The sequence below is a fragment of the Aphanomyces invadans genome (assembly GCF_000520115.1).
Source record: "Aphanomyces invadans strain NJM9701 unplaced genomic scaffold supercont1.31, whole genome shotgun sequence".
In the NCBI taxonomy this organism is placed as follows: Eukaryota; Oomycota; class Saprolegniomycetes; order Saprolegniales; family Verrucalvaceae; genus Aphanomyces; species Aphanomyces invadans.
The window spans coordinates 168,172-186,659 of record NW_008580176.1 but is presented as its reverse complement, the minus strand read 5'-3'; the positions used below and the strand labels follow the sequence as shown (position 1 = coordinate 186,659).

Genomic DNA, 18,488 nt, shown 5'->3' with positions numbered 1-18,488 from the left:
GTTTGAAGTTTTACCCCCTGTGGTCGAAGACACTCGGTTGTGCAACTTGCCCCACATTTTCTCGGGTGAATACGTCGCGGGGTACTACAGGTGCGTCGGCCACATGTGCTGGGATGTTGCTTGAGTGGTTGATCGGGGTCGTGTGGTTGTAGTTATGTGTGGTCGGAAGTCTTTGCAGCCGACGCGTTTGCCGCGTTTGCAGCCGTCGAGGCAACTGACGTCGACGGGTGGAAATCGCTCGGGCGATCATTTCGAGACAATGTATTCTCGAATCTCGGAATCGTGCATCCCATTGAAGCATTCAAGCGCTTCCGTGGTCGGCAGCCGTCGACAGACGCGCTTCTAGAGCGATATGGACTCGTATAGAAGGCGTTCCTCATGTTGTAATGGTCAGAGATTTTGGTGACACAAGGCTGAGCCTGCAGTGGATAGTACCTGGCCCACGGTGCCGTGAAATCCTCAGCGGCGGCAACCAGGAGTCAGCCGTTTGCTATGGATTCAAACTAAGGCGTTGGCACGCTGGGGCCAGCTTCGTGATCCTGATGGTCATAGCAAGTGTTGCTTTCTCTGTGCTTCGTCAATGACTGGAAGGTAGGCACTTTTGTCATCGGATTATCGATACTTACTGTGATTGTAAACTTGGCGCCAAATTTACCACAAATTCGTGTTTTCTTTTTTGCAGCAATTTTCTTTTTATATCGGAATAATCCAGACAGAGAAACATAATTGGGCAAGATAGAAATTGTTAAAAAATCAATTTGTTATGACGTATGCACGGCGAAATTCAAAAATATGCCGTCGCCATGAAGCATTTACATGTTCTTTCGAAATTAAATTCGTTGTACGGGCGTGAGTTAAACCTGTGAAATATAGTACTTTTGAAAACCTGATATTGAAGTAATATGTGTCGCAGGTTAGACCAATGCTGCGTCGGCGGTGCAGCCACGTTGAAGCAGCGACGGGGGCCGTAGCAGACTTTGCGCAGAACCTCGTGGTGCTGTTGGTCCCGCCATGCGAGGCCACTCGTCGGTACGATGCTGCTGCTCGTGATCCGCTTTATCTTATGCGGCAAGTGGGTTTTGTAGGGGGTGGATGCATGCAGTGGTGCTGTATCCATTGCAATGCGTCGAGTCCATATTCGTCCGTCCTTTGGGCCATCTGCGGCGGCACATGCCTCTTCTCGGTGGCATATGCGTCGTGGCGCTCACGCTGTGGAGTATGTTGCTTCGAAACGTTTGGCGGCACGTACACCACACGCTCACCACCCTGTCGGCGTCATCCGATCCTCGACTCAACTTTGACACGTTCTGGAATGCGGTCGAGGCGTACTACGTGTTCACAGACGCGTCGACGTGCAACTGGCCGCTTGTACATGTCATTTTCGGAGACAAGATTGACACGTCGACGAGTGAAGACGACCTTTGGACTGCAATCGTCGATTCCATGGCGCTGCTGGGGGATCCTTCCGTCAGGCTGTTGCATCCGCAGGCGTGTGAATCGTTGTCGCACTCGTCTCAAAATGGCATGGAGACAACGCTTGACCTCCAGACTCCGTCGTCGGAGCGATCCACATCACTTCGACCGACCAGCGCGCACCTTGAATTCCCACCACTCGTTCAAGTTGCGCCGCGCATTTCTACCTTAACGTTAACACAGTCAAGCAGGACCGTGCTGTATGTTCGCTTGGATGCCATGGTTGGATTCGTCGACCGATCCTTTCCTCTCGACCTCTTGTCCCCGCCGTCCCAACCGGTTCGTCCTGCTTCAGCGAACACGTTGCTGACGTGTGGTTTTGGTCGTAGGCGGCAGTGCCAGAACTGTTTGATGTGGAAGCTATGCGATGGGCGTTGCAATCTGTGGTGCGCCCGCTGCTTGAATCAACCAAGAACACAGGGGTGATTTTGGACCTGCGTTGGAATCATGGCGGCGGCAGCCCGCAAGCGGCTCTTGCCGCCGCCGCCATGTTCCTTCCTCCGCGCACACCTGCGTTTGAGATCGAAGAACCATTGAAAACGTGGGGACGCGTCCGGCGCCGCACGTTCCATGTACCGTCAGCTGCAGCATCGGAGTCGCAACTCCCAACTTACTACAACGGTCCACTTGTCGTGCTGCAGAGTGCTCACACGGCAGGGTATTTTTCTGTCGTCGTTTCGAGCGCTTGATCATGGACTCCATAGGACGGCGGAATTGCTGGTCCTGGCGCTGCGACATCGAAAGCGTACCAAGTGCATCGGGGACACTACCGCCGGACGTGCGTCGGGACTGCTGCAGATTCAGCTCCCCAACGGCTGGCTTGTCGAACTGCCACACCAACGATGCAGCAGCGCCGGTGCAAGAGGCGCCGAGGTCAAGTGTGTCCATGGCCGTGGTCTTAAACCACACGTCCCAGTGGATCTCGTCGACGGCGCTCGGGCTTGGTCGACAGCGTTAGACGTCCTTTATGAACTCTAGACACAGCCCTTGCAATCCAATAGAAAATTTCCGAATGAGCACAATCGGGTCTTCCTCGCCTGGAGATCTCGGCAGCACATGGAGTTGCTTGAGCCACCTAGCAAACCTCTCGATATTGAATCATCACGTGGTGGTGTAGCGGTCGCGAGTTCATCTCCTTGGAAGTGAATCTCGTTTGAATTTGTCGGTCCAAACGAATGCCACAGTTGCCGGGAACTTTGCGGCAGTAAATGACTTAACACAGAGCACTAGGCATGCTGATGTGAAGGTAGCGAATACTTCTTGAGTGGCTGGCATGCTTCACTCTCCAAATTCTCGTATGTTTGAACTGGGATGGCCCAACGAACGAGCACAAAGGCGAGTGCTTCATATCAGCCCGTAACGAGCAAGTAGCGCGTCTGCACGAGGGACCTGGCCGCGGAACAGCTTGTACGCCGTCATGGGATCGAGAATGCCGAGGTTCGCGATGACTTTGTCTCGGAAGCGGCGACCGACGTCTTGCCATTCTTCTTGGTCGGTGGTGCAAGCGCCCATGTCGGCGGTCAGCATGCTGGACCAGATATATCTATGTTTCCCATGAGGTCTCCCTCGCCAACGGAATCGAAGCGATCGTACGAGTAGTAGCCCGCCGCGTACGTGAGCGAGAAGATATGGTTGAAGCTGCACAAGCTCTTGTCGTGTTCGTAAGGCGGCTGTACGGAAAACCTAGTGGTGGTGGTGGTAGTGTAGTCGCTTCATGCAATGCTATCACATCATGGACTCCCCGCACAGACGTACGATGCAAAGATGCTCCGGTGAACGTCGAAAGCTGACACGGTCATCGAGTACGGGTCGTAAGAGTGATGTAGCGCCAAGTCCGTCGCTCCCAACCGGAGCTGCCGCAGCAATTCGGTGGCTGCCATAAAGTTGCGGCTCTTCACAATGCTGTCGACCAACTCGTCCGGCATCGGTGCCCCCGTGACAAAATGGCCCGACATCATGCGCAACACTTCTACACATTGGACGTTGCAGCGATAGCCCCTCACGATAAAGCAGTCAACGCACCAGGACGGTAACAAAACGTCGACAGAAACTGAGACGGGATCTCGATCGCGTCCCCTTCGATGCCGTCCACGGACGACGCCGCCGTGTGGTCGGCCGTGGTTAGCATCATGCGTATGCCATGGCCAAATGTGTAGGTCAAGTTGAGAACGTCGCTGAACGACAGGAGGCTGCTCGTTCCGTCGCCCCCCTGCAGCAGCGTTTAGCTCGTGTCGACGGCCCATCCACGTTAGGTGGCCTCACCGGCGGGGGGTGATTACATTCGAGACTGAACACTGGAAGCCGCACGGGAGCCTTGGCTGTCCGGAGGACCTTGCTTCGGTTCAGGATCGGTGTGCACCACGTGTCCACGCGCTTTTGTTCCGGTCGTGAGTACGGATCCACAAAGAATTGCCCGACGACCGGGGCCCCTGGCTTGTCGGTTGCTCGCGCTTGAAAGAAAGACACGTCCGAATGCCACACCTTTTCCAGTCCATCTGCCGCCTACACGGACGTGTCAAGGCTCATGCTTCACCAGGCCATCATGCTGCCATTCCAACCTCGATGTCGATGCCAAACAGGTCCGAACACAACTGGAAGAGCCCGGCCAGCACCTGCCACAAGCACACGTCACTGGTACTCGTCGACCCTTGGCGAACGTACTTTGGGCAGTGGAAAGTATGGCTTGATCACTTCGTCGTCGACGGCATACTGTGCCATCCGAAGTTTCTCCGACCTGTGTAGCCAACTTGAGCCAGTTGTCCGTGCAACGAAATGTACCAGAACGCCACATCCCAAGACTCCAAGCGCGATGTGTGGCCGTGCTGTTTTGCAAAAGCTGCGACATTGTCCAGCTCAGCCTTGGACAGCGGCAGGCACTTGTCGCGCAGCTCGCATAGCATGTCGTCGACTACCTGGACGGATGGAGCCATCTTGTCCTGGAAACTGAGCTCTGCATACGACTGGAACCCTAACAGGTGTGCGTGGGCTTGGCGTAGTTGCAAGATTTCGCCGATGATCGGTGTGTTGTCGAACGGCGGAGTGCTCGCTTTGGTCATAAATGCCCGATACAGCACTTCCCGCGTCGGTCGGTGGCTGCACTGCTTCATCACGGGCATGAACGCCGCAAAGTCCAGAGATAGCTTCCATGGTCCTGTCGCCGCCGTCGCTCTTCTGTGGCCGTCCATGACGGCATTCTACACAGCTCTCGTTACGCATACACGTGCTGGATGATGTGGCCCGGCAAGTAAGATGCCAAGCCGTTCTAGATTTCAAGAGGGTGGTGCAGTCGTACCTTGGCCAAAAGCGTCCTTGTGGCGAGCGACACCCCCTCTAGCTCATCTTTGTCTGTGACGATGAGCGAAAAGGACCGAATGGCATCGAGGAGATTCTCATCGAAGACTTTTTTCTACGCAGGGACGAGTGGTTGGCAAGGGCGAGCGCATGGCGGCCGTCGTGTGGGTACGAAGTGTTTACCAGGTAATCAAGTCGAAGGGAAATGTCCTTGAACCGCTCTTTGTCGTTGGGACTGAGCGTCGCTCCTTTTAACTTGGCTTGAAAGATTGCGCGGTCGAGAATGCGCTACAACACCGCCATCGAACCACGAGCCTCAAGTCTTTGCATGGCAACAACGCGTGGACGTACCTGCTGCTCGACCGTAAAGTCGGCCTCGTACGCGGGGCTCGCACGGAGAGCCTGAAGCGCTCGAAACACGATGTCGCTGTGGGCGCAACGGCTCTTGATCTCGACAATGTCGGACTGCACGTCGCCACAGGCCGCGCGTAGCTCGGGCGAGTTTGTGACCCACGAAAGGTGTTTCAAGATGGTCGCAAGTTTCTCGAGCGGGTCGTCGATGATTTCAAGTCGATCCATGACCGATTCCCACGTCAGGGTGCTCAAGTCGGCTTCGCACAAGTCATCTTCCAGGGCGTTCAAGTCAAGTGTGTACTCTGCGATGGCTGCTCGAACTGCGGGGGCCACGTCCGACGCGCGGAGCACAGCGTACGGCGGGAGGCTGTAGTCTTCCGTGCACCGTGTCAGCGGATTCACCATTATGAAAGTGTGGGTTTGGGACACTGATACCAAGTGCAGATCGCGGGTCGCTCGCTTGTCAGCATGAGAAAGTCGACGATGTGTCGTGCGAGCCTCGAGACAGCCCACACGAGCGGTATCATTTCGGGTGTGTAGAGAGGGGGACACCGAACGGAATGAGCAGGTGCGCATGAGACCAGGTTGGTGCGACGTCGATCAGTCGGCTCCCCTCTGCCCGCCCCGGTTTTCAATGTGTTGCACGTGGGCAGCGCTGGCGACGGATGTGTGGCCAACCTGAGGGGGGCACCTTGTGAGTTGGTTCGTGGACGAGTTGTTTGGTCAAAGGTGCTCCGAGTTCGATCCAGCGCCCATCGTTGTGAGCAACCTCAACTACTGTACAGGCTGTGCGGGCGAGGCAGTCGTCCCACCCCATGCAACGTGGCTTCCAACTGGAAAAGTGCCTTGCCACCCATACTTTGGCGCTCGACAACAACCCCCAAGCCCTTGGCACAACGATGCTCTGTCTACATGTATAGTTCGACCGACCAAGCACGCTAGCCCAACGGCAGGAAACGATGGCTGTGTCTTCAGGTCGAGGAAACTGTGCGCCTAGCTCAGCCACAAGCTCGGGCCGTCGAGGCGTTAGCGCCATCACACAGCGGAAAAAGTGTTTGAATTTGTTTGGCGTGTCGAGTCTCCTGCGAAAGCCGTCTGGACAACTGCCGTCGTTTGCGAGAAAACCATAGGCGGCAAGGGATTTGTTTTCAAATTATACATGCAATGACGGTAAGAGGACTTGAAGTTGTTTGTGTAGTTGTGCGGCGCACGCTTCGTAGGCGGCCAGGTCACGGTGCCATGGATCTGGCACGTCCTGCGCGAACACATGGATGGGAACGTCGATGTGAGGAAACTGGTCACGCAAGAGTCGCTCATGTCTAGCAGTCACACACACAAGGATATCTGCTTGTTTGACCAAGGCTTCATTGACTAGGCGGGACCGGTGCCGGGTCAAGTCCATGCCTCGTCGCTGCATGGCTGACACGGCATGCGGGGAGGCAGCGCTGCCTGGAGGTTCGTACGCGTCGGAGAGTGCCATAGATGAGACCGTGATATGGGAAGCCCGCGGATGACACTCGGTGATCCATTGCCTGGCCCATGCTTCTGCCATTGGCGACCGACATGTGTTACTCGTGCAGATAAACACGACCGACGTGGACGGCGCCGCCACTTCGGCCATCGTGCGGTGACTATTCCGGATAATAGTCTTGTTTATCCGGTGAAGTGTCCGCGACAGTTACATTTTCCAACTGCCGCGCCGCCCCCGCCAGACGCGCATGTCGATTCCCTGTGGGCTGGACGTTCTCTCGGCTTAACCTAGCTGATCATTGACGCAAAACGACCATGATATGGGCTCAGGAGGATGACGCAAGCGTTGTGACGGCAGTCCGTGTACGGCCCATGTCCGACGACGAACGGAAGGCAGGGTGCCGTTCGATTATCACGATGGTGGGCAACCAAACCACAGTCGTTGACCCTGCAGGGTTGAGCCCCACAGCTTCAGCAGCGTCATCATTTCGCCGCCGTCAGTCAGCGCAGCTCAACCCGACGGGGAGTCCGTCAAAATTCGCCATCTCGTCCGACCCCAGCCCCATCAAGCGCCCGTCCTTGTCGGCCGAGGCCAAAGCCAAGGTGTGGTCCCAAACATTCACATACGACCACAGTTTCTGGAGCTGCGACCCCGATCATGCTAATCATGCCGACCAGCAATACGTGTTCGACCGCATTGGGTCACACATGCTAGCAACAGCATGGAAGCGGGTCCATGTGTCCCTGTTTGCATATGGGCAAACTGGCGCGGGCAAGTCGTTTAGCATGATGGGAAAGTCTCGAAGTAACCACCATGAGGCACGTGGGCTCGTCCCTCGCATTTGCCAGGCGCTCTTTGAGACGATGCAGCGGCAGTCTAATGAAGCCAACCCAGACGAAACTCGAGACCCCTCCATGACTACATTCGGCGCGATGGAGGCGCCGCCCAACGTCACCCCCGTCAGCGTGACCGCCCCTCTTCCTTTCCCACCGCAATGCACCGTCAAAATGACCTTCGTTGAAATTTACAACGAGCGGGTATTCGACCTGCTCCAACGCAACTCTCAAGTAAATCTCTCTCGCCCTTCCTTGGCTGGTCTCTCTCGATCACATGTCTAAGCAGCATCCATAGGGTCCTCTCAAGGTTCGAGAGCACCCGGAAAAAGGCACGTATGTCGAGCATGTGTCAAATCTCGTCGTCACGAGCGCCCACGACGTCGAGTACCTACTGTCCGAAGGCAACAAGACCCGCACGGTTGCCGCGACCCACATGAACCAGCTCTCGTCTCGGTCGCATGCAATTCTCACCCTGACGTTGCATTGGCTTGACAAGAAAAGTCCGCCCACCAAGCTGTGCATGGTCGACTTGGCCGGCAGCGAGCGCACCGACTTGGCATCAGGCGATCGGTTGCGGGAAGCCACCGCGATCAACAAGTCGCTGAGCGCGCTGGGGGACGTCATCAACGCGCTTGCAACATCCAATCAAGCCGCCGCAAGTAAATGCAGCCCGGCAATGACAGCCCTGTACGCTACTTCGGTTGGAGCCGACATGGCTTGACCAGAGGGCAACTTGTAGGGGGTGTCCTCCTCCTTCTTCTTCGGTCAATGGATTTGTCCAGTATCGCAACTCAGTGCTCACGAGGCTGCTCAAGGACAGCTTGTCCGGGTCGGCGCGGCTCTATATGCTGGCAGCCATCAGCCCGTGCTGCATACACTACGATGAAACGCTGAGCACGCTCAAGTACGTCGAGCGGTCGAAGCTAGCCCTTGTCACGCCGCCCACGGTAGGTGCTCCTGCATGTTTGTCGTCCGTTTGAACTGGCGGGAATGCGCGGTGGCTGGTACCCCACAGTTTGGCTTGGATCGTATTGCGTGGAAGCGAAGGCGAGGCCCCTATCGTGGTACCTTACTACGTGCCGTTAGGCTCCCCTGCCGACACCTGCCTCGGTCGACACTCCAGATGCCGTCGCACAACTCCGTTTGGAACTGTGCATGCTTCGAAGTCAGTTGCGAATTGCCCAGCAACATACAGACCTCGGCAGCCATGCACCCGACGACATGAACACTCACCACGACGCTCTGGATGCCTCCACCACGCCCCAACTCGACGACCACGCCGACTGGATTCCGCACATGAACTGCAGCACGCTATCGTTGCCGCATTTGGTCAACCTAAACCAGGTTTATGTGGCCGCGACCAGGGAGGCAACTGATGCGTGCACCAGGATCCTCGGTACACGGAGCGAGTCGTGTATTGTATCGAAGAAGGCATTACGACTGTGGGTGCTGGCGACGACGATTTGGTGCCAGACGTCGTGCTCGCAGGCGCCGACATGCTGCCACTGCACACGATTTTGCACTGCGCCAACGGTGTTGTACGGATCCGTCCCGCCGCGGCAGCACAAGTCCTCGTGAACGGCTACACCATCGAGGACACGACCGAATTGGTGCACGGCGCCCGGGTCATCCTCGGCTCCCATCACGTGTTTCGGTACGATGCGGTGCACACGAACGACTGCGCCACGAACGTGGACTGGCACGTGGCGCACAACGAGCTGCTCGACAAGTTGGTAGCTGCAAAGTCCTCCCATCCTCCCTCAGGTGTGTGCACGACTCTAGCCTCATCACCGAGCTTCGATTCCACGGGGCACATTTTACCCTCCATGCGTACGACTAGACGTCCTGCCAACACGCCCCCCGACCACGAGCGGCAACCGTGGTAGGGAGCTCGCTTGACGTGACGAATGGACGAAAGCACCTGAAATCACGCATAGAACCAGCCCCTCGCCTGGAGAAGGCCACGCAATGCGACCCCCTTGCCGTTGACGACGGTAATGCCAATGGATGCTCTCTTGCCGCTAATGGATGCTTGGCGTGACACAGCCAGTCCGCCTTGCCAGGACGTAGCAACCCAAGTGGATGCCGCCGCAAGCCACCAAGGTACATCACCACGTCTCGAATCGACGTCGGTCCAACCTCATATCTGTCGATGCCTAGAACGAACACGCGAACCGTGCATAACGATGGCCGACGCGACCACGCAAACCCACACGCCAACAACGTCGGCGGGAACCCAGCATCGGTGTGACTCTAGCATTCAGTTTGACGAAACAGTGAGCCCCCCCCCGCATCGGATTGCCGTGTGCCCTCAACCGTTCCCTGTGCTGAGTCCATAGGAAAAGCTCGTGCTGGAGCGTAAACTTGCCAAGTTGAAATTGCTGCTGAAGAAAAAAGACAAGCAACTTCAAAACGGAATCGCCAAGGCCACCCCCCCACAGCCCATGCTCTCCCCTCCGGCGCCATCCGTCGATCCCGCCATCAACGATCGCCTCATTCAGCTCCACCAACTCTTTACGTCCATCTTGGGAGGTCAATCACCGGTACGTGGATAGAGACAAGCCTCTCACGCACATCCTGTCCATCCTCCCCTCCCTCTTCCAGGCCCTCCAACGACCCGCAGCACTTGCTGACAACGTGAGACTTCTGGAGATTCAAGCCCAAGCTATTCACGACCTCTGGCATGACACACCCGCATCGTCCAAGCCGCTGGCGTGGCTGTTGCAGGAACTCAGCGCGGAATGCAAACAACAGATTGCGCTGTGGTCACAAGCGCAAACACTGCAGCTCTCGTCGGCAGCCAAGACCATCGCCAGTATTTCACCGGTTCATCCACCGACGCGACTGACTCTTGCAATTGTAGACTTGGAGGGCCGGTTTGCGTCGCTGTGTTTTGCCCTGAATGACCAGTGCGCCCACGAAAAGACGCAATTCCAAGCGTCGTTCGACCTCCAGCACGACCGACACGAAAAGTTGGTCGCAGCGCAAGCATCGCAACTGGATGCCGCGTCGGTCGCCCATCGGGAATCCATGACATTGCTGGAGAACGCAATGGCTTCGAAGATGGAAGCTGCGATCCAGGCGCACCAACAGAGCCGGCAGAATTGGATGGACGAGATCGAAGCGACGTGCCACCGCCACGTGCAAGAATTGACGGCCATGAGCGTCCAAGCCGCGCTAGACGAAGACAAACTCCGTTTGAAAATGGCCGAGTGGGAAACCAAATGTGCGTCACTAGTCGCGGAAGCCGACATGGTGCTGTGCGAAACGCGAGCGATGCATGCCAAGGAACTCCGAAACCAGCAGGACGCAGTCGCGCTCAAGCTCTACGACATGGAGATGGTCCGAATGGCGCAGGAGGAACGGTTTCTAAGGGATACAGAAGCCTTTGTCCGGGCGACGGACGCGACCCTGCGGGACCGGGAACTCGAGCAAGTCGCGTGGACTGACCAGAAGCAGCTCGATTTGCAAGCCCTGCATGCAGAGCACGAAGACAAAGTTCGGCAAATTGTTGCCGAGCACGACGTCCACCGCGAAAAGATCCGGCAGGCCATCGAAACAATCCAAATCGCCCATGAAGATCGGTATGCAAAGTGCGTGCTGTCGTTTGCCATCCTCCAGCACAGCATGCACGTTGCCGAAGATGAGAATCAATCGGCCATTGCAGCTCACGGTCGTCGGCGCGACGCCGCCGAGGCCGATCACACGCACGCCATGGCCTCTCGAGACGACGCATGGCGGGCCTTCCTCGCAAATTTTGACGCCAAGGCCACCAACGAGTCGGTTCAACACGCTCGGTTCATGAAGCAGCTCGTTCAGCGTCACACTGCTGAGGTCCAAGCAATCCGTGAAGACACGGCTGAATTGGAGGCAGCGATCGCTCAACAAGATGCCGAGGTCGTCGATCGCGTAGCAGAATGGGAGCGCAACCTTGATGCGTTGCAAGCAGACCACGACGCCCGACTCGCACGCATGCACGAATGCCACGATAAGATTCTACGCGACTTGAATGTGGCGTTTGAATCGCAGCAAGCCAAGCGGCGCGAGGAATGCGCCAGCATCGTAGCTCGGTACCATGTCCAAGAGGAAGAACTGAAAGCCGCCGAACAGCAACGTGTGAATGCGCAGGCGATGGAAATCGAAGACGTGCGGTCGCGTCACTCGGCGACGCTCGCCGCTCTCGCTGCCGTTCAAATAACCATGCGTTCGCATTCCACAGCCGCTTACGTTGTTGACTCGTACCGCGATCGATACGACACAAAGCAACGGACACTAGATGCGGAAGCAGCTGCTCTGCGAGCCAAGTGCAGCGACGTTGAGCGGGTCGAAATCGAAAAGCACAACCACGCCAACCAAGCGCACGTCATGCGCATGGCGGAGCTGCTTGAGCGCCACCAAGAATGCCTCGAGCGGGTGCACGCGTCCACTGAAGATTCGCTTGGTTCGATGGCAAAGCACGTCATCGACATGACCAACGACCACCAAGCCCAAGTGGACGCTTGGCATCGTGCGCACGAGCTGCGGCGACAGCAACTCGACGAGGAGCAGCTCCAGCGCCAACGAGACCACGACGCTGAAGTCGTACGCATGCAAGCATTGCTCGACGACGTCGAGTTTGCCCATAAAACGACCTGCGCGGACATCTCGGCTCACCATGCTACAATACTTCAAGACCATCGACTGCTGCATGCTCAGGTTAGTCGCGGGTTCCCAACGTTGCGACGTCGACATGGCATTTCACGGCGATGCGGTGTGCTTCTTGCAGGACGAGGAGCGGTGGATGCAAGCATATGAAGACTGCCAACGGCGGCAAGCGTGGGCGTTGTCTCAAGTTCAAGTCCAGTGCGCGAGCGAAATCGAGCGAGGGGAAGCTTCCATGGCCAGGTTGCATGCCGTCCAAGCGGATGCGGTCGCACGGTCAGAGGACGCCCTTGCCCATGCGCTACGAAACCACGAACGGTGGTGCATGGATTTGGAGGACGCGCGGGTGCGCGAACACGGTCAATGTGAACGCATGTTCGAGGCGCAGTGGCAAGTTATGCAGTTGGACATGGACGAAAGGGAAGCGCGCTTGCATCGGCGCATCCAAGAGCTCAAGCGCGAGGCGGATGAAAGCGCACGGGACCAGGATGTGGCTCTCCACGCTGCGCAGGAGAGATGGATGGAAGCGTTGAGCAGTCTGTACATGCAAAAGGAGGACCGACTTTCAACGCACCTGGCGCAAATGACTGCGATGCACGATGCCCATGCCAGGTGGGACCTCTTCGTCGACCCAAGTAGTTGATTGCAATGTCTGTGGGCTTTAGGGATCTGTTTAGCATTCGCTTGCAGATTTCCCAGCATGAAGAACGCATCGCGTCGCAGAAGGAACTAGCTGAGCTCACTCACGAGTCGGCACGTGTGGTGGCGCTCCGTTTGAATGAGAACCAGCAAGCCTTTTACGACGAAGCCGCGGCAGCGATCGACGTCAAATTAAAGGAAATGGAGGCCCGCCACACCGCGCAGCTCGAAATGCAACGGGACAACCACAGTCGCATGTTTCAGTTGCTTGAAGAGGCTCAAGTCGCCCAGCGCAAGCAGTTGCATTCAGACAAGTTGCAGCTCGAACAAGAGTTGCGGGCCCAGTTGACTGCCTGGCGGGATCACCTTGACGTGGAGAAGCAAGCAGCGCTTCGCGTCTTGTCGATCCAAGACGAGGCGTGGCAGGAAGAAGTGACGATCGAGCTCGACGGCAAGTACCGCGACGCATGCGCCGCCCTCGCCACGGACTCTGCGGCCCAAGAAGCTGCGTTCCAGTTGAAACTCCACTGCGTGCAAGAGTTCTGGCGCATGGAACTGGCCAACATTCAGCTTGGCCTGGAAGACACCTTGAGCCACCACATGCGAGCCGTCGACGCGGCACAGCACGAGTTCGACCGAGACATGCTCGACATTGCACAAAAGGAACACGAAATTGAAACCCGCACTCAGATGCAGCATGCCGAAGCTGCCGAGCGACGTGCGATGGCCGCAGCGGAAAAGGAAGCCATGGAGGTTCGACTCCGAGCGCTTCGGTACGATATGGTGCAGCACGAGCGCGAACGCCACGACGAGTTCCACCGCGTCTGGCGTGACATGTTTTGTCAAATCCTGGCAGTTCAAAATGAAAAAGCGCGCGTGCGACATCAATGCGTGCGCGAGATCCAAGCATTGGAGCGCATACAAATACGCGACGTTCGTGCCCAAGTACCATGCGGCGACCGCCAGCCCGTGCCTGACGCCGATCCGTCAGTTCGCCGACTGCTGCGCATGCGTATCCAGCAGCAGCTCACCATCAGCGAGCGAATCCTTCATGACGTCGAGTACGACACCAACATGGACCTCCTTCGTGAAGTCTGTCGAGCTCAGCAGTGCAATGCAGAGATGGCCGTGGAGGATGACCAGAGTACGCGCTTCCCTGATTCATCCATCGTGTTGGTTCAATGGAGCATGCTGTAGGCCGCATGTCCGACAGACGGCAGCGCGCTATCGCGTTTTTGGATCAATTGCCCTCGACGCAAGTGCACCCGATGCCTCCACGCGCCACGTCCCCACCGATCGTTGGCATCGACGAAACTCCTTCGTTTTTGCTGCCGATAAAGCTCGACTTCTCGCGGTTCCCGCACCTCGTCGTGCGTCCTCGAGCGGTACATCCACGTGACGAAGCAATAGCGTCTCAATTGGTGGGCAAACGCTTTTGTTCATTGCGACCGTGCTGTGGTGACCGGTGCGTGTAGAAACGAAATGGCGATCTTGTGCAGCGCCTGGAAGCAGAGCGAAGACATTTCAAGGCCAAGTCGGACGAAGCGAGGTATGATTTGATCTCTTATGCATTCAAAGTGACGGGAAGGATCGACGGAGACGATGTGTTGGGTTGGTTCCAGTTGGTTGTTAAGGAGTCGCGAATGTAGTCGCGCCATGGCCAAGATGGAAGCGTCGATGGCGTCGTTAGAAGAAATGATGCGCATCGCCGACGAGAAGTCGAAAGACGATGCAGTTGTGATCCAGTTGCTCCAAGAAAAGGCCAAGTCGTGTGTGGTCGAGCTCCCGACTCGCGACGTTGGCCCGGTCGTGGTTGTGGCCAAGGAAGCGCCCGACAGCTCGACACGGAAGACGAGCCTCCTTCGTGGATGGAAGTAGTCCAAGACCGCCTTGGTCCACACGCCGTCCCGTTTGTGGTGTCGATCTTGAGAGGTTGTCGTACCTGTCTACGCCCGTCGCATTCAGCTGAACCCAGCGTAGTGGTCAACGTCCAAAAGCACACCATAGCTTGGGAATAGGAAGCCATTTAGCCCATGTACTCATGCTTTCTCCTCGGGATCTGGCAGGGCACGCTGAGCGAGCCACTTCTAGTGACATGCATGCGACGCCGGGACCCCGCATGACGTCGGGAAAGGAAGGGATTGACTCGACACGTTGAGCCAATCAGAAGCGAGATATTCCAAATTCGATACACTTTATCAATCGATTTCTTCCAAACCTCTATCAATACATCACGTCATCTGATTTTGTGTATGCGAGCGAAACCTGTATAAAAGAATACGCGCACTTCATGGGTTTCCAAAGACAATCGAGTTGGCCATTGTAAATCTCTCTTCGCACCCCCCGCTCACTTTTGCCGACGCCATGACGATCTACGACACCCCGCAATGGAAGCGCCTCGTAGCCCACGCCAAGGAGATCAAGGAGACGACCCACTTGAAGACCTTGCTCAAGGACGAAGCCCGCAACGCCGAGCTCTCGGCCGAGTACAACGGCATCCACCTTGACTTTTCCCGTCAAAACGCGACGACCCAAACGTTGGATATGCTGTTTGACCTGGCCGACACGGCACAACTGCGCCAGAAACTCGCCGCCATGGCCGCTGGCGAACACATCAACACGACGGAAGACCGCGCCGTGATGCATATCGCGCTGCGCAGTCCGGCCAACAAGCCGCTGTATGTGGACGGCGTGAATGTTGTCGACGACGTCCACAACGTGTTGCGAAACATTCGTGCGTTTTCCGACAAAGTTCGCACTGGCGCGCATGTGGGTGCCACCGGCAAGCACTTGACGAGCGTCGTGTCCATCGGTATCGGCGGCAGCTACCTCGGTCCCGAATTTGTGTTTGAAGCTCTCAAGCACGAACCTGTCGCGAAAGCCGCCGCCGCTGGCCGTACATTGCGCTTCTTGGCCAATGTCGACCCTGTGGATGCCGCGCGCGCCATCGAAGGTCTTGACCCGGAGCACACGCTGGTCATCATCGTGTCCAAAACATTCACGACGGCGGAAACCATGTTGAATGCCCGCACGCTCCGTGACTGGCTCGTCAAGTCACTCGCGAAGAAAGGTGTGAGCGCCGCGGATGCCATCCGCCACCACATGATTGCCGTCAGTGCCGCCGTCCCCAAGGCGGAAGCGTTCGGCATCAACCCTTCCAACGTGTTTGGGTTCTGGGACTGGGTCGGCGGACGCTACAGTGTGTGCAGTGCCGTCGGGATCGTTCCATTGGCGATTCATTACGGCGCAGACATTACGGACTCTTTCTTGGCGGGCGCCCATGACATCGACACGCACTTGTTGACGGCGCCGCTGCGCTCCAATTTGCCTGTGATCTTGGGACTGTTGGGTGTATGGAACTCCTCCTTCCTTGGCCATGCCACTCGCGTAAGTCGACCTCATGTTTTGTTGTTTGACGGGTTCGTATCGAACGCGATTCCTCTAGGCCATGCTCCCATACGCCCAAGCGCTGCTTCGCTTTGCCGCGCACATCCAGCAAGTCGACATGGAATCGAATGGGAAGCGCGTCGACTTGGACGGTGTCGAGTTGCCGTTCCAGGCGGGTGAAATCAACTTTGGCGAGCCCGGCACGAACGGCCAACACAGTTTTTACCAGCTTGTGCACCAAGGTCGCGTGGTCCCGTGCGACTTTATCGGGTTTTGCAAGTCGCAAGCGCCCGTCGACTTGGAAGGCGAGGCCGTGAGCAACCACGACGAACTCATGAGCAACTTTTTCGCCCAGCCAGATGCGTTGGCGAACGGCAAATCGATCGACGAGCTGACCAACGTCCCGGACACCCTGAAGCCGCACAAAGCGTTCCCTGGCAACCGCCCGTCTGTATCGCTGCTGTTTGAAGGCCACTTGAATGCCTTCAGCGCTGGCCAGCTCCTCGCGCTGTACGAACACCGCACGGTTGTCCAAGGCGCAGTGTGGGGCATCAACAGTTTTGATCAATGGGGCGTCGAGCTCGGCAAGGTTCTTGCGACCCAAGTGCGCAACCAACTCTCTGCCTCGCGCAAGAGCAGCGCTCCAGTCCAAGGCTTTAACAGCTCGACGTCGACGCTGTTGAACAAGTACTTATCCAAGTAATCCATGCCTTTCAACTACGAATATTGTACGATTGTATCGAGGTGTTGCTGGGCAAGAAAGTGCTGGAGAAAGGAGGCTGGTTGTCGGTGATCCAAGAACCACGCGGCATTGCAACAATCGCAGCAAGATCGGCAGCGAGATGGGTGTCGAGGGATTTAAGTGGAGGCAAGGGGGCGCGTGAGTGGCTGCTGGCACTGTTCGTTTTCTCGGTATGCTGGAAAAGTGAGCGGGGGACCTCATCCCGTTCAAGGCGGCAGCGCACTTCTCAACGTTATCATCGATTCACAACTTGATGCACTCACCGTTTGTCGATGCGTTTCGCGGGCGGTGGCGACTACTTGAGCCCCCACATCCTCCACTTTCATGGATTTCTCCATCGACTCGATGTTTCAGCGGTCCAGAAAGCCCTCGTCAGTGTGCTGCTGAGGTCCAAGTGCCTCGAGCAGACTCGAGGACAGCGAGACTTTGCCCTTGCACCACCAGTTGAAACCCACTTCCTCGCAACATTGTGTTGTGTATGCCGCGTATTGCGAAAGCTTTCATGTCTTAGTAGCATTGGTTATTTGCAAACTTGAAGCGAGTCCGACGAGCCACTCGTACAAATCGGACAGCTCGTGACCGCTGACCGTGTGAGCAGTCTGCTCGTATGTTTTGAACTGAGCAGCAACGCCCCGTGCGACTAGAGTCTTTGCAGTGGCCGCACCATATTCAGTTCGGGTCACATCATCGTCGGTGCCATGCATCATGAGCACGGGCAAGTGCTTCGCACGTAGGTCCCCCGTCAACACTTGGGACGACGAGACCAAGAAGCTTCCCATCGCGAACACGCCCTTGACTTTAGTCGACCAACGTCGTCGCAACGCATGCAATCCGAGGCAGCCACCCATGGAAAACCCACCAAGGACGACAAAGTCGTGCGTGGCTTCCAAGGAATCCACGAGGTTTGCAATCGCGTCCATGGACACGTCTGTGTGGTGCAAATCTTCCGCTCCACCGCATCCCAATGCGTTCCAATTCACTTGGCGCGTAAACCACACGTGCATCAGCGAGTTCCCACATGGCGGATACGGAAGCACGTTGGCCGTGGGAGTATACACTTCAACGTTCCTCGTTTTCAAGAGCTCTACGAACGATTCGTTAAAACCAGGGACCTGAATGAGCTCCAGCCACTCCTTCATGTCATCCCCATTGCCGCCACTGCCATGAAGGAAGACTAGAGCGCCTCGCCGATCGGCCGACGGTGGTGCCATGCCCGTTGATGTTGTTTCTGCCTGTTATACGGATAACACATCCGGACGTACTACGTGCAGACGACACCAACATTCGTACGCCGAGATATCCGAGATGTTCAGGTCTCCAGCGGCCACTCAACTGAACAGGCATTCCCGAGCCGTGGGGAAACAGGAGGGCTCCTTGGAATGGCAGTCTTAGCAGGCACATTCGTTGGGCGTACTGTCAAGTAAGGGGGCGTCATAAACGTGGCAAAAACGAGTGAGTTTCGCTCGACTAAAGTCATCGGGTGATGGCTGTAGAGGCATACTGTGGCAAATGCCAACGACGCCCCTTGAAAAGTAGTTGATGGCAGTTCGATCGGTCGCATTCTTGCGAGTGTCCGTGAAGAGTATTGCAGCAGGAGAAGTGAAACAATCTTCATCGCCAATACTGCATATTGTAGGTGAGGGGCGGCACGTCC

The 18,488-nt window shown here is 56.7% G+C and overlaps 6 protein-coding genes across 6 annotated transcripts; 3 read left to right on the top strand and 3 right to left on the bottom strand.

The window, feature by feature from the left end:
- Positions 1–909: 909 nt before the first annotated feature.
- On the top strand, positions 910–2,491 carry H310_11366 (hypothetical protein). The gene is made up of 4 exons (XM_008878023.1): positions 910–1,029; positions 1,086–1,752; positions 1,803–2,131; positions 2,178–2,491. Exons 1-4 carry the CDS (start codon positions 923–925, stop codon positions 2,449–2,451), a joined length of 1,377 nt encoding a protein of 458 aa, XP_008876245.1. The 5' UTR covers positions 910–922; the 3' UTR covers positions 2,452–2,491.
- Positions 2,492–2,817: 326 nt separating this feature from the next.
- Positions 2,818–5,523, bottom strand: H310_11365 (hypothetical protein; the record flags this gene model as incomplete). The annotated part of the gene is made up of 11 exons (XM_008878022.1): positions 2,818–3,016; positions 3,067–3,156; positions 3,229–3,442; positions 3,496–3,682; positions 3,736–3,975; positions 4,032–4,085; positions 4,135–4,207; positions 4,252–4,667; positions 4,766–4,879; positions 4,948–5,052; positions 5,116–5,523. 11 exons carry the CDS (start codon positions 5,521–5,523, stop codon positions 2,818–2,820), a joined length of 2,100 nt encoding a protein of 699 aa, XP_008876244.1.
- A 691-nt stretch (positions 5,524–6,214) lies between these two features.
- H310_11364 (hypothetical protein) lies at positions 6,215–6,758 on the bottom strand. Its single transcript, XM_008878021.1, has one exon. The coding sequence runs from the start codon at positions 6,737–6,739 to the stop codon at positions 6,272–6,274; it is 468 nt and encodes a 155-aa protein (XP_008876243.1). The 5' UTR covers positions 6,740–6,758; the 3' UTR covers positions 6,215–6,271.
- A 53-nt stretch (positions 6,759–6,811) lies between these two features.
- On the top strand, positions 6,812–14,782 carry H310_11363 (hypothetical protein). The gene is made up of 17 exons (XM_008878020.1): positions 6,812–7,656; positions 7,721–8,112; positions 8,165–8,372; positions 8,512–8,769; positions 8,814–9,189; positions 9,266–9,307; positions 9,363–9,419; positions 9,472–9,528; positions 9,586–9,701; positions 9,765–9,968; positions 10,030–10,240; positions 10,289–12,120; positions 12,191–12,678; positions 12,732–13,849; positions 13,903–14,126; positions 14,181–14,254; positions 14,355–14,782. The coding sequence occupies exons 1-17, from the start codon at positions 6,904–6,906 to the stop codon at positions 14,581–14,583; spliced, it is 6,639 nt and encodes a 2,212-aa protein (XP_008876242.1). The 5' UTR covers positions 6,812–6,903; the 3' UTR covers positions 14,584–14,782.
- A 237-nt stretch (positions 14,783–15,019) lies between these two features.
- H310_11362 (hypothetical protein) lies at positions 15,020–16,868 on the top strand. The gene is made up of 2 exons (XM_008878019.1): positions 15,020–16,092; positions 16,151–16,868. The coding sequence occupies exons 1-2, from the start codon at positions 15,070–15,072 to the stop codon at positions 16,793–16,795; spliced, it is 1,668 nt and encodes a 555-aa protein (XP_008876241.1). The 5' UTR covers positions 15,020–15,069; the 3' UTR covers positions 16,796–16,868.
- A 438-nt stretch (positions 16,869–17,306) lies between these two features.
- H310_11361 (hypothetical protein) lies at positions 17,307–18,059 on the bottom strand. Its single transcript, XM_008878018.1, has one exon. It carries the CDS (start codon positions 18,043–18,045, stop codon positions 17,335–17,337), a length of 711 nt encoding a protein of 236 aa, XP_008876240.1. The 5' UTR covers positions 18,046–18,059; the 3' UTR covers positions 17,307–17,334.
- Between the last annotated feature and the right edge of the window lie 429 nt (positions 18,060–18,488).

Coding starts and splice junctions, on each gene's coding strand:
- H310_11361 (XM_008878018.1), bottom strand. CDS start 18,045: ATGGCACCACCGTCGGCCGATCGGCGAGGCGCTCTAGTCTTCCTTCAT.
- H310_11366 (XM_008878023.1), top strand. CDS start 923: ATGCTGCGTCGGCGGTGCAGCCACGTTGAAGCAGCGACGGGGGCCGTA. Junction 1,030..1,085: donor CCATGCGAGGCCACTCGTCG/GTACGATGCTGC, acceptor TGGGTTTTGTAG/GGGGTGGATGCATGCAGTGG. Junction 2,132..2,177: donor CAGAGTGCTCACACGGCAGG/GTATTTTTCTGT, acceptor TGGACTCCATAG/GACGGCGGAATTGCTGGTCC.
- H310_11362 (XM_008878019.1), top strand. CDS start 15,070: ATGACGATCTACGACACCCCGCAATGGAAGCGCCTCGTAGCCCACGCC. Junction 16,093..16,150: donor TCCTTGGCCATGCCACTCGC/GTAAGTCGACCT, acceptor CGATTCCTCTAG/GCCATGCTCCCATACGCCCA.
- H310_11364 (XM_008878021.1), bottom strand. CDS start 6,739: ATGGCCGAAGTGGCGGCGCCGTCCACGTCGGTCGTGTTTATCTGCACG.
- H310_11363 (XM_008878020.1), top strand. CDS start 6,904: ATGATATGGGCTCAGGAGGATGACGCAAGCGTTGTGACGGCAGTCCGT. Junction 9,308..9,362: donor GACCACGAGCGGCAACCGTG/GTAGGGAGCTCG, acceptor AATCACGCATAG/AACCAGCCCCTCGCCTGGAG. Junction 9,969..10,029: donor TCTTGGGAGGTCAATCACCG/GTACGTGGATAG, acceptor TCCCTCTTCCAG/GCCCTCCAACGACCCGCAGC.